The 18,672-nt window shown below is 37.4% G+C and overlaps 1 protein-coding gene across 1 annotated transcript in view; it reads right to left on the reverse strand.

Annotated features, from left to right (window-relative positions):
- wnk1a (WNK lysine deficient protein kinase 1a) overlaps nucleotides 1-18,672 on the reverse strand; it is a 29,816-nt gene that overhangs the window by 6,872 nt on the left and 4,272 nt on the right. The window contains exons 3-14 of the mRNA XM_084397562.1: nucleotides 10,843-11,015; nucleotides 10,518-10,738; nucleotides 8,940-9,097; nucleotides 7,048-7,136; nucleotides 6,442-6,661; nucleotides 5,954-6,242; nucleotides 5,609-5,739; nucleotides 2,431-2,499; nucleotides 2,186-2,308; nucleotides 681-760; nucleotides 448-592; nucleotides 198-314 (exon numbers count right to left, since the gene is read on the reverse strand). Of these exons, the coding sequence (XP_084253688.1) occupies nucleotides 198-314; nucleotides 448-592; nucleotides 681-760; nucleotides 2,186-2,308; nucleotides 2,431-2,499; nucleotides 5,609-5,739; nucleotides 5,954-6,242; nucleotides 6,442-6,661; nucleotides 7,048-7,136; nucleotides 8,940-9,097; nucleotides 10,518-10,738; nucleotides 10,843-11,015 (1,815 nt within the window). The remainder of the gene's footprint in view (nucleotides 1-197; nucleotides 315-447; nucleotides 593-680; nucleotides 761-2,185; nucleotides 2,309-2,430; nucleotides 2,500-5,608; nucleotides 5,740-5,953; nucleotides 6,243-6,441; nucleotides 6,662-7,047; nucleotides 7,137-8,939; nucleotides 9,098-10,517; nucleotides 10,739-10,842; nucleotides 11,016-18,672) is intronic.

An 18,672-nucleotide genomic window follows, 5' to 3' on the forward strand; every position in this document is an offset into this window, starting at 1 on the left:
ATTTATGTAAACCCCAGTTCTGTCTTAAGAGAGTGAAAACAGACGGCACAAAACATAACATGTCATAATAAAAATCTTGCATCTTAAATACAACCGAATACATATCAAATCAGTAATAAAAATCATTATTTTGAATGGAGGTCTATGCCAATCCACTATACTGAAAAAGGGTGAGAGTAAGAAAGAGAAAAGTATACCATAATTTCAGCAATTTCTACAGGATTATCTCCATCCAAATCAAACTTGAATGTGACCATCTTCCTGTTGTGGGTTTCCAGCTGACATTCAGCGACTCTGTCACCAATATTAGAAATCTACAAAAACAAAGATCAATATTTTAATGAAATTAATTACATTATTTCATTAACTTATAAATCGTTGTGCTCGTAATCACACAATGTTATATACCAAAATTAAAAACAAATATTAGATTTGGGCGTAACTTACATTCAGCAAATTGAGCTTGCCCTTAGCCACCTTTTCGTGGCGTGAGCGGCTGCGTACAGAGCGACGTTGGGCTCGTTTCATAGAGCGACCCTCGTGCCTGCCCTCGTTCCCATCGCTCAGACCAGATGCAGGATCGGAATGGCCACTGAGGGAACCAAAAACATCATTGATTCAACTTCTCCCTAATGGAAGGTCAATATTAATACACATGAATTATTAAAAATATGTTTCACCTTTCCGTGGAGGCTGGAACCAGAGATGTTTGAGGTTGTGTCTGCTCTACTGGCTGCGGTTGGGACACACTCAGTGGTACCTGTAATAGAGAATCAAATTAGAATTTAAGAATCCAAGTGACTTAATCATAATCACCTATAACAAACAATCACATGGAGAAGGTGGTCTTCATCCAGACAAAATGGCTTGTTGTAAATTGTTGGTTTGTGGTGACAAGTCTACAAGGCTTTGGGGGGAGAGGGTGTTGAGGGTGAGGTAACAGGAAGTAATACAGTTCAGAGAGTTTTTCAATGGTTGGTGCCAATATCTAGAGAGGACGTTGGCCAATGGCCTTTATAATGTCTGCATACACACACACACACAACTATTTATTGTCAGTAAATGGGACATACACTGGCATTTCAAAAGTTTGGGGTCAGTAAGAGTTTTTGAATACTTTTATTCAGCAAGAATGCATTAAATTGATCCAAAGTGAAAGTAATGACATGCATAATGCTACAAAAGATGTGTGTTTCAAATAAATTATGTTCTTTTAAACTTTCTACTCAAGGAATCCTGAAAAAAAAAAACATCCACAAATATTAAGCAGCTCAACTGTTTCCAACGGAGCCCCTAAAGAGACCTTTGCAAAAATAAAAATGTGCTCACGAGAAAGTCTGTACATTTTTATTTTTGCAAAAGTCCCTTTAGGGGAGTAGTTTCCTACATTAATAATGAGAAATATTTCTTGAGCACTAAATCATCATATTAGAATGATTTCCGAAGGATCATATGACATGGTTTTTAATGTATTTTTAATCAAATAAATACAATCTTGGTGAGCATAAGAGACTTCTTTAAAAAATGTTTTTAAAAAAATTACCAACCCCAAATTTTTTAATGGTCGTGTACACTAAATTACTTACATTAAAAGAACATTTTCTTTTCACAATATTTCCTCAAAATTCACTGAAAACTGAGCTTGTTTCAAAATCTACCAACATACTTGAATAAAAATAAAAAAATTTTTTTTTTTTTGCATTTGAAATAATTTGCGAAAATATTGTGTAAAAGTGTAAATATAATATTTAGCTATTTTGAGTACCATTAAAAACATTTCTTTAATACACATTACATTTTTTGAATATACACGTTAGTATTATATCAGCCCTCAGCATGGTAGATATTTTTATCAGAACTAAAAACCCACATCGGCAAACTGCTAATTCACACACCAGTGTTAGGCACAGCTAGTACCTGACAAGCCTGATATAGAAAATAGAGTTGTTCAGCATTTGGAGGTGGTGAGAAAACAGGAGGACTGAGTTGACATGCCCATATCTGACAAACATGTAAGAGCAGCCAGCATGCAAGAAAGAGATGGAGAAGTAAAGAACAGTAGTATTAATGTATGAACTGCCAATAAGCTGGATGTTGTGCAAAAAACACAGAACATTCATCAAGCAACATGCAGGCCAATGGAAGATGTAATATCAGCCACCAGAGGGCATTATTCATGCTGTACCTGTAAGACTTGAGGGCCCTGCAGAGACTGAGGGGGAGCGTTGCCATCCTGAGGTGGCTGATGGTACTGCAGGGGGACAGTAGGCTGAACAGCAGGGGGCAGAGAGGCTGCCTGTCCCATCATCTGAGAGAGGAGTTCATGTATACATTAAAAGGGCTTTTATAACTCTGGTATATGTTTAACAAACAACAGATCCATAGAGCAAGATGTTTTTGTCATTATGTTATTGATCACGTGAAGTGTACCTGGGGTGTGGCCGTAGTTCCAGTCTGGGGGAGGGGGGCTGGGGACAAAGTACTGCTCACCTGCTGCGACTGATGTGGAGAAGAAATTGAGCAATTAAGACATAAAAATCAAAGAATACAGTGTTTTGTTTTCAGATGAACACAACTAGCTTTGTTAGAAAACCAAAACATTTAACCTTTTCACACGTAAGTTTAAAATTGGCTGACCCCAAGCGTTGAGTTTTTCAAGGCGACCATTATTTAGAAAGTATCACTGTTTCCATGGTGACGCGTCATTGTCACCACAGACACAATAGCGCTGAATGCCTTTGGCTTGCTCAGTTGGGGATATTCTGGATATCTAATTTGATTTTATCAATAAATTCCACTAGAAACAAACCTTGTTGTATTATTTTAATTTAATACTGTGAAGCTGCTTTGATACAATCTGTATTGTGAAAAGCGCTATACAAATATACTTGACTTGACTACTTGACTTGAATGACTGATGATCTGCTTTTGTTTAATTTTGATTATTTCCGATTGTCAAATATGTGCAAGTGGATGTTTTGTTGTTTAAACACCTTTATAACGATAGCGTTAGTTGAGCTATATGCGCGATGGCGCCACCATGTTAGTTTGTGCCGCAGACACAGTTCAGAGAATCGGATCTGTTGGATTTACAACACGTGAATTCATCCACTTCTCCCAAAATACATGAAAGTGAGTGGTCGGTGAACTGGGAGAAGAATAAAGTAAACTTTAAAGTTACTTACACAATGTGTATCTGATATGAATAAAACGTATCGTCTAATTATAATGGAAATTATTATTGCTGCTTTCATAGACATCAGTGTGTATTTTACAAACTCTAAATGTATTGTTTTTTAAAGATACTTATATGAATTAATTTAAAATAAACATTATGTGGTTGAAAACACTGATTAGTCGTGATATATGACAAGCGCTGAGCGCGTCCGTCTCTGGCTCAGCGTCAGCCAACGCGCGAAAGCACAATTGAATTTAGCAGTTGATCACGAGATGCACTGACCGTTCTAATCAAACAGGTGTGATTGTACGCTCCAGTGACCAGCCTAGACTGATCACACCGGTGTGAGCATAGGTGTGAAAGGGTTAAAGACCCCCTGTGGTGAAAATCAAGTTTATAATGTTGTTTATATGTCTATGTGGGGTTTTTAAAATGCACAATCCATGAGCAAATTCATCAAATTCACTACTAAGTATTTTCTCCTTAAAACTGCAGTGAACCAAAGACAGTCTCAAAAACACGGTTTGAAATCGCCCTTGTTCTCCATGTCACAAATATGTTGTAACCAATTCAGTCAACATGCGTGGCAGCCTTTAGCATATCATTAATAGGGGTGTAAATCGGACAGTTAATCACGATACGATACGATATCGATTCTCTAAGCCAGCGATATTTGCCGATACGATTCCGATTCGATTCGATTCAGGGCTATATCGATCGATTAATCGATATTTAGATATTATGTGCCAAGTGTACACAACCAGTTACGTTTATTAACTCACACTAATACATGCAAAAATATATAACATGAAAGTTTAATTAAACTCTTTGAAAACTGCACATCCTCTCCCAATTAGGACATTTACAAGTTGTTTGTTACAAGTAAAAAAACAAACAAACATGATCTATAAAAATGAACAAGAACGGAGTTATCTGTTTTTGCAAATTAACTATAACAGAAGAGTTTATTTGCAAAAACAGATAACTCCGTTCTTGTTCATTTTCATATATCATGTTTTTTTTTTTTTATATTGTGCATTTGAATATCAATCAAACTGCAGCTGGATTGTTTTGATTAAGTAATAATAACAAAAAAAATACAGGTAACTTATAAAATTAAAGCTCATTGAAAGTATTTTATATATATATTTATTATTATTATTATTATATGTATATTATTATATATATACTCCACATTTCATGTTTCAGAGTTAAACAAAGCCAAGTAATTGCTATGATACATAATAAAACACTTGGTTAATCTTTGTAACGTTAATCTTCTCAGCTGACATAGACGCCTGTCAAACTTTGTTGTTGTGATTAACGTACACGCAGTACAGAGAGCTTTTCCCTCACCACTAACGTGCTGTTTTAGCAAGATTCCGTGAAAAAGTTTCAGCTTTTATTTTCCTTACACACCCGAAAACAGACTTTTCGGGGCTTGTCGTTTCTGCTGTAAAACATGAACTCGCGATGCCTTGACAGTGGAAAATACCGGCTTTTGTGACAAAGGGTTCAGTCAATCTTGTCAGGCGTCTATTTCAGCGGAGAAAAGTTACGTGAAGATGTGGAGTGTGTCAAAATAAAGGTACCGTATATCGATATTTTATGTGTGGTATCGATGCATCGTATCGTTAGACGTTTGATCGATGCATCGATCCATATCGATGTATTGTTACACACCCCTAATCATTAACTGCAGCGAAAGAGGGGAGTCTAAGAGAAACCAAGTTATCCAGGTAAATGTTTCTGTTGATAAGAAAAGTCGGGTACATTTAGCAATATAGCGGGTGAATTATGTATATGATGTATATTACGATGTTATGATGAACTATATGCTTTTCTGCACTGACGTTCTAAGTGATTGTGACGTTCTAAGGATACTCATTTTTAGAAGGCAGCTGTCTAACTCTGAGATGGCGAACAGGAATATGGTTTGTGTAACATTAGCAACACATTTTTAGCTGTTTGATAACATAGTCAAGGAAAAGGCTAATCATATTAATTACAGTATTAATGAATAATATTAATGTGTCCCGACGTTGTAGAGAGCGATACATAAAACGCATTACCATTCTGATACATCGACTTCTAGAAGAGCCTGAAAAATTCACTATTCCACTTCTTCAGAATCAGTTTCTGGTTCAAACATATATGGCTGAATTAAACCAGTATTTCCACTTGCCATTGAGCAGCGTTTACGGCAGTAAAGTTGACTGAGTGGATCTCTGAGCTGGTGTGAGTGAGTGGAGTTGGGGCTAATTTGCATATTCATGGTTCTGCATATACTACATGAAGCAAGTGTAGAGATACATTCAAGCTATTTTAAGGCATGAGGAAGTTTATATTTTGGTGACCAAAGATGTATTTTAAGGGATAAAATTATTGACTACAGGGGGACTTTAACAACATAGATAGGAAATGTCTCACCATGCTTTGTGGATGGGTCATGGTGTGCTGTGGCTGCGGATCAGTCTGTACGGTGCTGAAGGATGTGCCTGGCTGGGCAGGGTGAGTCTCAGGGACAGTCACTGAACCTTGAGGGTCCACAAAACCTATAGCTGCGAAACATACGTACATTACATTATTTTTTCATCATAAATGTCTGATGAATGTCCAATACATTTATTTTAAGTGCTGTTTGTTATATTGTATATTTATTTTTCTTGCCTTTACATATTGTGTAAAATGCTTTGGCAATGTTTTATGTAAACGCAATTATGTCAAAGTACTTTAAATTGAAATTAGAGCAAATGACAGTTTTGCAACACTAACTTGAAGCAGAAGCGCTAGACTGCTGCAGTTGCTGGTGCTGGTCTGCTTCTGGTTCCTCAGACTCCATGATGACTGAGGCCAGAGCGGGACCAGGGGGCTTGGCTGTGGGGTTAGTATCTGGTCCAGGCTGTGAGGGATCATTCTCATTCTCCTGCTCCATTTTCCTTTTTTCTTGTTCCTCTCTTACAAGTTTTCTCTGCTCTCTTTTACGGGAGATCAGGGACACTCTGTCCTTAATGGCCTTTGCGATGGTCTTGTGGTCTCCCTCGTTAACATAGCCTGAGTCGACCTGGAGGAAAAAATACATAATTCAACTTCAAGGACAAAGATTAGTCATTATTATAGGCGACAAGGGGGGATTTTATGTACTGAAAGTCTGTGGAATTACTATAAATATTGATAATTGCATGGAAGTCCACAAATGAACCGTTTGAATCTTGAGTTAGGTAACAGAACAGATAACAGAACAGAAATCCAAGTATCTTTACCATTTCTTGGGCAACATCATCTGGGACGTCTTTACTTAAGTCAAAGGAGAACTCAATGGCTTCATTCTCTTTGTATTTTCCTTTAAGTTTCTTTACATCCTCAATGCGCAGCAACAACTTTATGGCCACCAGCATTCCATCATCCTCCTCAGCCAGTTCTACACGAACCCCCGTCTCCTCCTGGAAAAAGGCATGACTTAGGAGGTCCTTGATGCAATACCTAAAAAAAGAAAATGGAGATGAATCTATTAAAAACACAAAATCTAATTTAAAACTTAGGACATGCACAAATAACATTAATAACGCATGTCCAGACAGAACTAACCTATGCAATCTCAAAACAAATCATGTGTCTTAGATTCTATTGCCTAATTAAACAGGTAGGGAGCACACATTAAAAAGCAAGTAAAAAAAAAAAAAAAAAACTCAAGTTTTATTAAATACATACATGTGTTTCATTCAATATATACATGTGTATATTACATTACATTACATTACAAATATTACCAGCCAACTAGCAATTGGCACAGGCGAGTGGCTAATTTTAGGCCCTGCTTTAAGACACTGTGACAACTGCACTCTCATGTTCTGTGAATGTCAGCCCACCTCTCATCTTTATTCTGACGTATGCAACCCTCAATGATCTCCTTCACTTCAGGAATAGCCACTTTGTCGAAACTGCCAGGCTTCACCCCCTGTAAACACGGCACAGGAAACAATCAAATTACACATATGTAGAAAGATGGCTTTAAAGGGGTCATGAATTGAGAAGTCATATTTTACTTGATCTTTTGACATATAAGAGGTCATTGTACTATAAAAATATCCTGTAAGTTAAAGAACTCAAAACTTTCTTGTTAGTCCAAAAACAGTTTTTATTAAAACCAAGATCAGAAAATGACTTGTTTAAGATTGTCAAATTTTTACAGCAAACCACTTCTGCAGAAGATCAACGCCTACTTCTATGATCGCCTCTTTAGCCCCACCCACCGATTCACACATCATTTAGTAGTAAATATGAGACGCAAAACACAGGATTTGTCCAGCAACAAAACAATACGAGATGCCTCTGAGGATTGCAAGACGTTGTGCCAAGTTGTGGGAAAAAGGTCTTTGCATTGCCTTCCTTGTGATCCTAATATAAGAAAGCATGGATTAACTATTTTTGACCAAGTTCCAGTCAGATCGCGTCAGTAAGACACTGTTCATTTGTTCACTTCATTTGACTGTATTCGTATTTAAACAAGACACAGTTCGACGCAGACTATTCAGAGAGATGAAAATACAAGATGATGTATGATGTATATACAACTATAATGAATCCGACACACAAGTGAAGTGATTTGCTGTTCTTTCCTTTGCTTAAGCATTTATGGGGTTGATGCGTTGGATTATTATCGGATACGGAAGAAAGCATGTAAAGAATGCTGCTTTTGTTATTGTTTTGATCAAAGCTATTCACTGTAATCCTAAATAAAAGCTTTAGTGAGTGAGACCTTGTTTGTCATCAGTAAGATATTACAAAATGTTTCATTTTATTTAAAACTGCAACCGACAATGCATTTGTTTTCCACTTTATCGCAAAGGATGAACTATGAATAGCCTATAAGAACGACAATGGTACATTCATTCATAATTCTGTTTACAACAAACACCGTAAGTTATCATTATAACTGTGGTAACTCCAAGCACTTTATTCGCTACAACCAAGACTTATAAAGCATATGTAATACGCATAAATGTTCCAAATTGTTGGCGAATGCTTAAACTATGTAACAAGTTATTTTTCAACATCGGAAGTTCTCAAAACAATTCCACCCATGTAATAGCGAGGACACTGAAAATTATATTAATATGCAAAACTGTTACCCATCATAGCAGTGGGCATTTACTTCCAACTCTTGAATGCGGCACGCCTGTTAAAACTGAGTGTTTTAAAAAGAGGGTCAAAAACAGGATAGAAAATTGCTTATTACTTCTAAATTAGGATGTTTTTTGTTGTAAAAATCTTGATAATATTAGTGGACCTCAGTGAACTAATAATAATAATAATAAAAAATATTACTATTTATATATTTATACTACTATTACTATATATATATATATATATATATATATATATATATATATATATATATATATATATATATATATATAAATATAAATATAAATAAAGAGCAGTTCATGACCCCTTTAACTTGAGGCTGGATTTTCTCAAGGCTTCTACATTTGAATCACTCATTTGAATCATTGCATGTATTTTTGTCTGGTACCATTTACCATTTTGTTTCATATCATATTGGTTTTGTGAGAGGTCATGACTTCAGCATTTACTGGTAGAGGTAAAAAACCAACTTACCACTGTGTGAGAAAAAAGCAGAAAGGAAACACCCCCACAGAGGGCAAAAAGGGGATAAAAAGACTAAAATAGTGCAGCAAACAAGGGGGAGGATGAGTGTGCGGGGGCTCTCTCCTCCGCCAGTGAAGTGTGGACTTACGCTGGTAACTCTGCGATAGATCTGAGCTGCATTCTGACACTCGGAGTACGGGTACTCAGAAGTAGCCATCTCCAGCATACACATCCCAAAGGCATACACATCCACCGACTCGTCATACTTCTCCTCATACATCTCAGGCGCCATGAACTCAGGGGTACCTTAAATTAAAAGAATGGTTCAGAACTCTCTCAGTACCCTATTACACCCTCTCAGTGAAGAGGTGAGAGGAAGATGATGCTGTCGATGAAGACCGCTCAGGCACAACCTGCGAGAAAAGAGAGAGGTAGAGGGAAGGAGAGCAAAAAGGGGATAGAAAGTAAAAAAAAAAAAAAAAAGAAAAGGGGGAAACTGTCCTCAGTTAGACCGCAGTGATAAGAAGCCCAAGTTTCCCCATGTAAGACCTTCAAGGGCAGGAATGAGTTAGAGAAAAACCAAACTGGTGCACAGGACTCACTCGAAGGCCTGGACTGACTACATGACTCTAAACAAGGTAGCCTGAATTCAAACAATCAATGTATTTGTAGATGTTAGCCCAAACAGGATGTTAAAACGAGTCCATGGTCAGAGGGCCTTATGCTTTTAATCACAAGACCAAACCGAAGCACTAGCTATGGAAAACATATACCCTTTCAAAAACATCCTACCTTTGGGTTACCCTGTGAAGAGAAAAGGTTGAGCATTTCAAATGTTACACACTCCATAGCTTACTGAAAAGTGAAGTTCTGTGCACCAGGTAAACTAGTAACCAAGTTACCCATTGACAAAGGTCTCACACGGACAAACTTCCCATATTTATAATGGATTCAGACTGATGTGTCACATAATACTGGTGGACTTACCAGGCTCATTTCTGCGCACTTACTGTCTGTACTGCAGTACATTAAATAATCCTTAAAGTAGAATAAGGGGAGACCTGAAGTTAGAGCCTAAGGCTTCCAAAACAAAACAAAAACACACAGATCTCAAAGCTAAAAGTATGAGGGAGATGAGCAGAGAGTATAAGGCTTTGAGCTCCAGACACTGACACACTGAAAGAAAACAAGCATTTCCTTGTGGGGGGAAAAAATGAAACAGATTCATTAGCATCATCATCATTAAATCATGGTTGACTGAAGAAACAGACCACAAATTTCCAAACCAGAGCAAAGATCACTCACGGTACCTGCCAGCCCAGGGCTCAGCTCTAGCTCTAGTGTTATTCCATGATCAGATCAGGTTTCCCTGCAGACGAGTCACAAAATACCTACAACCGCTCCACAACTACTTACACTGTCTGAGGGTACCTGAAATTGTGACAATGAAGACAGAAGACCAGACAAAAACTACATTTAAACTAAAGGAGGGTGTCGAGAGACAACTTCCATAAAGCGGGAGCCCTGGTTTGCTGCGGTTCGATCGGTCAGGGAAACGCTGTGGTCTGCTTTCTCACCACTGTTATTAAAACGCGCTTTGAAAAGAAGCAGAGGAAGAAAAGAAACACGGAATGAAGGATTCGCTTTTCCCCCCAACCACAAATCTGAGTCGGCCAATTCAAATGGATTTGGAGGCGGTAACACAGTTGCAAATACTTAGCCGTACCTATGACGCTCTTGGCAAAGGAGGATCTCTTGAGGGTAGCCAAGCCCAAGTCTCCAATCTTGACTGATCCAGTAGGTCCAGTGATGAAAATGTTGTCACACTTGAGGTCCCGGTGGATGATGGGAGGCGACCTGGTATGAAGGAAGTGCAGCCCCTTCAGAATCTGCCGGCACCAGCTGCGCAGGACTTTGATCTTCATCTCTTTAAACCGTTTTAGATACCTACAAGGGCACCGAAAACAAGTCAATCATAGCAAGTGGGCTCTGAGACAAACATTGGTTAAAACCCCCCCCCGAATATGACAGGAACAAATTAGAACACTTACGTCTTGAGAGTCCCAGATGTCATGAGTTCAGTCACCAGGACAATACACTTCCTCCCTTTCAAAGATGACTCCCAGGAGTCGTAGAAGCGTACTATGTTGGGATGCTGAAGACCCTTCAGCATTCCGGCTTCCTCTTTAAAACGCTGCCGCTCTGTCTTGGATAACTTGCGATCCTGAAAAAGATCGTCATATTTTACAATATTAACTTTGTCAGCAGATGGTGACAAAGCGATATTTGAGCAAAATTTCACTGAAACCTACATAGGGAAATATTTCGCTTTAACGTGCTGCACAGATTCATTTTGAAATGACTGGCATTTGCTCATGAGATTTTGCCCAGAAACATTCAATTTGACCACATGTTAAATCATCAATCTTGTCACTGGAGATCTACCTACCTGTAGAGATCAGATCCAACCCTGATCCAAAACACCTGACTGTAATTATCAAGTGCTCCTGAAGACCTTTATTAGCAACTGGTTCAGTTGTGTTTGACTAGGGTTGGAGCTGAACTTTGCAGGAAAGTAGATATCCAGGAACAGGGTTGGGCACCCGTCTTTAATAAAAAAAATGTTCCACTTGCGAGAAGGGAAAACTGATCAACATTAATGGCAGAAAAAAATACTTCTATGAAAAATTATATTTAACACTAGGAGGATACAAAAAAAAAAAAAAAATCATTATAATATAATTTATGTGCATCACATTTTATTAAAAATATTGTATATATTAAACCTCTAAACTCAAAGCAGTGGATAAGAAAAGTTTGACCATTTCTTTATTATTTAATTTAAATAAACAAAGGTAGGCAACAACCAGATTCTATTCACCTTTCTTATAAAACACCAGCATCCCTTAACTGCTTTATGCATGTTCAACACCTCTTTAATTTTTCTTTGATGACCCCCAAAAAAAGAAGTTTTTCTGTCTTGAATTATGGTTTCACCGAGGGGGAAATACTGCTGCGGCAAAAGCCTCATTCGCAGTCAAAGTAGATGGTGCAGCACTAATAATATCATCTACAATGAAACTGCAAAGTACTTGCCTCAAACCCAGTCCAGCAAATAGATATAACTGCTGTGTGTCCGACTACAGTTAAAACAATGCACACAATTCAAATGGCATTTCTTGGCTGACCTACATTTGGTGTGGTCAGCTGCCATTTCTGGAATGAGAAACATTTAGCTGTGAGTTTGCCTTTGTCAAGTCCAGCAGGGACAGCCATTCACCCTAAGCTAGGGTTAAAACTTCAAGTAACACAATCCGAGGTCTTTAGCACAACGCCTTAACAGGGTGAAGGCCGGTAGAAAGCCAATTCAGTGCCGATTGATGCGGGTTAAAGAAAGGGGGACTATACTTTGCACCCCACCCTATGACAAACCTATTTTCTCTCTCTTCCTCTTTGGCTATTCCAAAAATGTGGTGCACTCTGTGGCCTGTAGGACAAGGCCAGCTAAGCGTGGGAGCGTTTCCCCCGAGGAGGGGTGGACCGCACACTGAACTCCAGCATGAGGATAAAACTCCTGGCATGAATCCGACTCACGTGCAAGGGCACATACCACTTCAGGCAGAGGATAAGGAATTAGGATTAGTGAGATGATCTGAAACTCAAATTACTAGTGCTGTCAACCGAGAGGAGGAAAAACTAAAAAAGAAAAACTTCTTATTAATCGCACCTAACATTAAAGGTTTTAATACACTTTTTTATATTGTAATACTTTCACATTGAATCTACAAAATAATTTAGGATCAACATAAAGACATTATATTTAAAAAAAGTTGTTTAATAGCATCTTTTTACTAGTAAGCACTATAAATAAAGGCCAGTATCACCGATACCAGCACTGACACTGATGTCTCTATTAGATGGATTTTTTTCTCTCAATTTTAGCCATTATAGCCATTCAACATTGCAGTATAATTGAGAGATATCAATTTGAACATTTAATAAGCTTTAAAAACATAACAACTTTTAATTTCAGTGAACTTAAAATAATCTTTACATAAACACATTGTAATAAAAGTCACATTTAGCTGTGCCATTAATAAATCAGGGCTCAACGCAAAGTTTTTTGTTGTTTTTTCCAGGTTCAGATTTTTAACTGCCCTGCTAAAATGCACAAAACAAAGTTAGCTTATTGTTTTTGACCCATGAAATCTTGTAAACAGTGCTTTAAGGTTTTCAGGTACTCTAGGTTTAATGGGTAAAGAAATTTAAGCACCTTTCACACAGCGCTTTGAACCCGGGAAATTGCCGGCAAATTGCCAGAGTGCCTTCTGTGTGAACGCAAACACGACCCGGGATTGATGCCGGGTTGGGGACCTAGTAACATTGCCGTGTTCAGTCCCGGAACGCGTGCTGTGTGAACAAAAGCCGCAATATGCCGTGTCGTAGTGATGACGCTGAAGCGCGGGATCGTTCGCCAGCTGTGAAACGCTGTAATGCGCAAGTTTATGATCGAATCAGAGTAAAAAATGCACAAGCATGGTTTCTCGAGAGAGAAATCGCAGCTCACCAGCAAACTTAAGACGCTGCTGAGACATTACAAGTCACATCGATTTCACGTGTCTTTACGGGATTTTTACGGGTTGTTTGTGAACACACTCTCTGATTGCGGAAAATCACTGGCAGTGTGAATGAACCAAAATCGAACGTACCCGGGTCAAATCCCAGGTCACTTTATCCGTGTAAATGATCAATTTAAAATAGATTAATCCTTATTAAAGCTACAAAAGTCATTCAGTAAAGAGCAGTAAGTGATTTTCTCTTTGTCTTTAGTTCGCAGTTTAAGACTTACTCTTTACGCTCATTTAACACTTTAACAATTTTAAGACTTATTGCTTCTGAGGATACTCAACAAAATGAGAATATTTACAGTTTTGTGTGTTGTCTGTTCAAGCACGAAAGACAACTCAACGTGGCACTGGTGCACTGTCTGAAGTGGCATTCTGTGGGTCTGTTTCGGGTGTTTGGTTACAGAGAGCTGCTTGCGCAGACAGCGCACAAATACAGATTAGTTTTTTGGGGGCGTCTTATTGTACTTGACTGGTTTAATAGCACTTGAATGAATGATAGCATGATCATATACTGTAGCGCAGGGAAAGGATAACAAAAAGTGGATTCTGCATTAATTGCTTTAAATAATTTTAACGCATTAAACAAAAAAAACAAAAAAATGCAAATAAATAAAACATTAATTTTGACAGCCCTACAAATTACCAAGAAATACATTTAACAATTAATTTAAAACTGACAGCGTAGTTTAGTAGGTTGGGACAGAGTGCAGAGGTCTGACTGCTTATAAGGGTCGCACAGGGAGTTCATTCATACACTTATCTGTAAGCCTGTATTGTTAATCAGTGATCTCATGGGGGTCATATGCTTCGTAAAAATTTTTTGTTATAATCTGCATGGGCTTATTTCCCATCTAAAATGACCATAATGTAGTGTTGCACGGTGCACCGATACTTCAAAAGTATCGCGATTCTCGGAAATGAAAAACGTCACGATTCTTAAATTTATTAGTATCGATACTTCTAAGAATGACCGCGTTCCAGATTTGTAAGTTCGGCGACACACTGGATGCGTGGCGCGAGCGTCTCAGCTGCGTGGCGTGTCCGTTTTATTTCGGCTCCCTTGTTAACAGGTTAGAGCTAGCACACTGCCTCCGTGACACACGCGCGGAAAACGCGTGCATGCTAGAAATAGAACCGACGCCTATTTTTCACGCGACACGCAAGCGTTTTGGAAGCGTTCCCAGGCAAAATAGAATGGGAAAAGATGTTTCTGTGTCATTTTGACACGAATACATATTAATAAATGACATTTTGATGTTTGAAAGTCTCTAGGTTTTTACATCAATGCAGATATAAATGTAATTTAAAAGAATATTATCGATTTTCAAATATTGCACCTCTCAATGCAGAACGAAATATTCTGTAGCCTATTTTGCCGTCAACACTGCCGACGTTGTCTTTGCTGCTATATATTTATGTTTAACATGAAGTATAGGCCTTCCACAACTCTCTCCCCATATGTCAAATATATCACCAATGAGGCTTATCATATGTTATCAATATTAAAGATTGTTTAATATAATCGCTGTTCATATTTTTATTCAAAGTTCAGAATCAAGATAAAGTTATTACCGGTAACTCTTATGTTTCTTATGATAACTGAGATAATGCTGCTAAATTTATTTATTTTTTTACCTTGAATGTCATTGCTCTAATTTATTTTTTATATTTTGATATTTCATATTTTGTTCAAATGTTTAATATATCTGCTGTTCATATGTTCATTTATTAGAGTGTTATATGATTAGAATGTTGTCCCGGTTTTAAAATAAAGCACAGCAATGATATTTGAGAGTGTTTCTCCCTTTTCAGGAAAAGTATCGAAATCGCAATTCTTGACTTGGTATCGGTATCGAAACAATCATTTTGGTATCGTGACAACACTACCATAATGTTACATTAAGGAAGTGAAAAAGAAAAGTCATACACTACCATTCAAAAGTTTGGGGCCAGTAAGATTTTGTTTTTGAAAGAAGTCCCTTATGCTCATCAAGAATATTAGCACAGAAATACAGCTTATTTAAATTAGAATATTATTTAATATAAAATAGTTGTTTTCTATTTTAATATATTTTTTAATGAATTTCTTTCCTGTAATGCGAAGCTGAATGTTGATTGAAGGGAAAAACCCTTATGTTGTTCCAAACCTGTCTAGGTTTCTTTGTTCTGTTGAACACGAAAAGAAGATATTTTTAAGAATGTTAGACAGCTGACGGTAGCCACTGACTGCCATAGAATTTTTTTAGCCGTCAACTGTTTGATTACCAACATTCCTTCAAACATCTTCTTTTGTGTTCAGCAGAAGAAAGAAACTCATACAGGTTTGTAACAACATAAGTGTGAGTACGTGATGACAGAATTTTCATTTTTTGGAGAACTATCCCTTTAACATTTGTGGAAACTGTGATTTCCAGACTATTAGATGAATAGAAAGTTCAGAAGAACAGCATCTATTTGTTATTTTTATTACCATTTAATAGTAAATACTTTTACATTGTAGCAAAACATTGTCACTTTAGCTCAATTTAATGCATCCTTGCTGAAAAGTATTAATTTTACCTTAAAAAACAACACACACACACACACACACACACACACACACACACACACACACACACACACACACACACACACACACTAGAGAACAATAAACAAAGCTTATGAACTTCTCATGAGAACAAAAATCCCAGAACTAAATTAAACTTTGCTTGTTAATTTTTTACATAAATAATATTTATTATTTATTAAACAACTATTCTATACAAATAATTACTTAAATTTAAAATAACAATACAATATTTGTAAATGTACCCAGTACAAATCATGTAAACTGGGAAAAGTTATCTTTAAATAGATTAAGGGTACTATTGAAGGCTAAATGGATTTACAGGGGTCCATTAAAGGGATCAAATGCTGGGAGAAAGGCAAATGCAGGACAATTGGGGTGAAACTCAAGCAGTCACTTGAAAGTCAGTAAAATGCACTTGCAATGATGACTTAGTTACCTAGCTAAATAGACTAGAGTGTTGGTATATTGAATTGGAGGCTTAGGGAACTTCTGTAAAGAGAAGCATCTGACATCCATTTTCATTTTCTTTTTGTGGTGACCTACATATTGTTCAAATGTGTTTAGCACGCGAGACAGGAGGGAAATGTGGGAGGGGAACATCCCTGAGTTTAGCATAAGGCGCTAAAGACAGATGGCATTCTGGGGGAGATAAACAGGCCCTTCTCTTTTCTGCAGCAGTGCAGCTTAGAACACACACCGTTGTGTCGCACAAGACAAAACAGGGACAGAGACATGAAATGCGAGAAAGTGATGTACAGAGGCTGAGAGCTAGAGAGAGGCTTTTGTTTCAAATGGAGCTGGCTACGCCTGAGGGGCATGAGCAGGAGAACAGCAGCTCACGTGGTGCTGCCTCGTCATCACTCTGCAAGAGAAGAGGTGGCAGGGGGTGGGGAGCAGCAGCAGTCAAGCCTTGGCAGTAAAGCTCACCGTACTTTACACAGATTACAATTGCTTTGGTGGTTAAACTTGACCTACTTTTGAAATCGCACCTTTATGTGGCACATCAATACATAAAAAACTGCTGCTTAACAAAAATAATAAAATGTGAAATGTATCTATTAAATGTAAAAATACTTAACTGGGTCACAACTTAAAAGCCAATGATTTTCCGACAGAGGTGCTTTTGCTATGTAGTCTGCCAGCGTCAGTATGCTCTCTTGTGCAAGCACACCTCACCGCGATTACTCATGCTTTTATCACATCATAAACCAATAAAAGCGGTATGATTGCAAGGATGTATTCATTGTGTAACTATGCCATAGCATACAGTAAAAAAGCTCATGTTTCTCACGGTTCGTAAACTATTAGAAAAAATTATTTAGAATGATTTTAAGTTTTTTAGTAAAGTTTTGTAGACTTTATTTGGTGCTGTATCTAGTAGTAAAGAGGAAGAGACGATCATTTCACATGTGCTCTGATGCTGCTGCTTCTTTTGAACTGAGGCGCTACAGCGATTTGTCGTGCCACATTAAAGAGAGCCAAAACTGTATTTATCGTTTGAATTTCATAAAACAGAATTTGTGTCAACACAAATTTGACAGGATTTGAAAGTTGAGACTGTTTTATATCAGAAGTAACAAAACACAAAAGCTTATCGCGAATTATTGGATGGGAGGTGCGCTACAAAGCTTTGTTCATCAACTGAAAACAGCAAACTAAAAGATTTGACTATTGGGATTTAAGAATCGATGTTCTTGTTCAAAATGAGAACCGATTAAAATCAAGAAGTCTATATTTTTAATCTTATCAACCCCAAACTTTTAAATGGTAGTGTAAATTCACAACTGCAAGATACAAATTCCAAGAATAAAGTCACACTGTAAGACATAGAGTTGCAGTTTAGGCTTCCACAGCAATTAGGCTGTCTCAAAGTACACTTTACACAAACACTAACTAAGATTTACTGCATGTCACACCGCTTACACACCTGGTGGTCTAAAATTACCCAATTAGGAAATGAGAATTTTCTATTCAAGGATGATATTACAACGCCGGGGCTATAGCCAAAGATGACAACAGCTATAAAAACACTGGCCAAATGCCAGATGGGTTAAGTGTCAGGGGTGTGTGTATCAAGACGCTTCAGAGGTGAGACGTTTCAAAGGTGTGACAATAGGACAAAGTAAAAGTGCCTTCCTTTTTGTACAGAGATTAGAACGCAAAATTAAACAACAATTCCAATTGATGACATATCACTTGGAAAGGTGTAGGTGGAGCATTTCAGTAAAAATCAAACTAGTCATAAGATTGTCATTACAAGGTGCTTTACCGGAAAGAGCTCAAGACAGGGTTTAAGAGAAAGAGATAATATTTAATCTAGAGACCTGAATGAGCAGATCAGATAGTGATTTACCACCATGAGCAGACAGATCAAGAGTGCTTACGGAATCAAGTGTTGCACTTTGTTATCCTAGTGGTCAAAAGCTGTGACACCCTTTATTTTACTCGCCAGACTTTTTACATAGAATGCAAGAACAATGCAAATGAGAGAAAAATCTATATAAATATTAAATATATAGGGTTAGGGTTGGGTTATTCAATATAAGATTACATTTTAAAGACATTAAAGACAAGAAAACAGTCTGTAATAAAATAAGAACAAATTATCAAATTACAACCAATAGCACAAATAAACACAATAGAACAAAGATACAAATTAAATAGTGCTCTCAGGTTTTTCAGGT

This window comes from Rutilus rutilus (assembly GCF_951802725.1).
Source record: "Rutilus rutilus genome assembly, chromosome: 23".
In the NCBI taxonomy this organism is placed as follows: Eukaryota; Metazoa; Chordata; class Actinopteri; order Cypriniformes; family Leuciscidae; genus Rutilus; species Rutilus rutilus.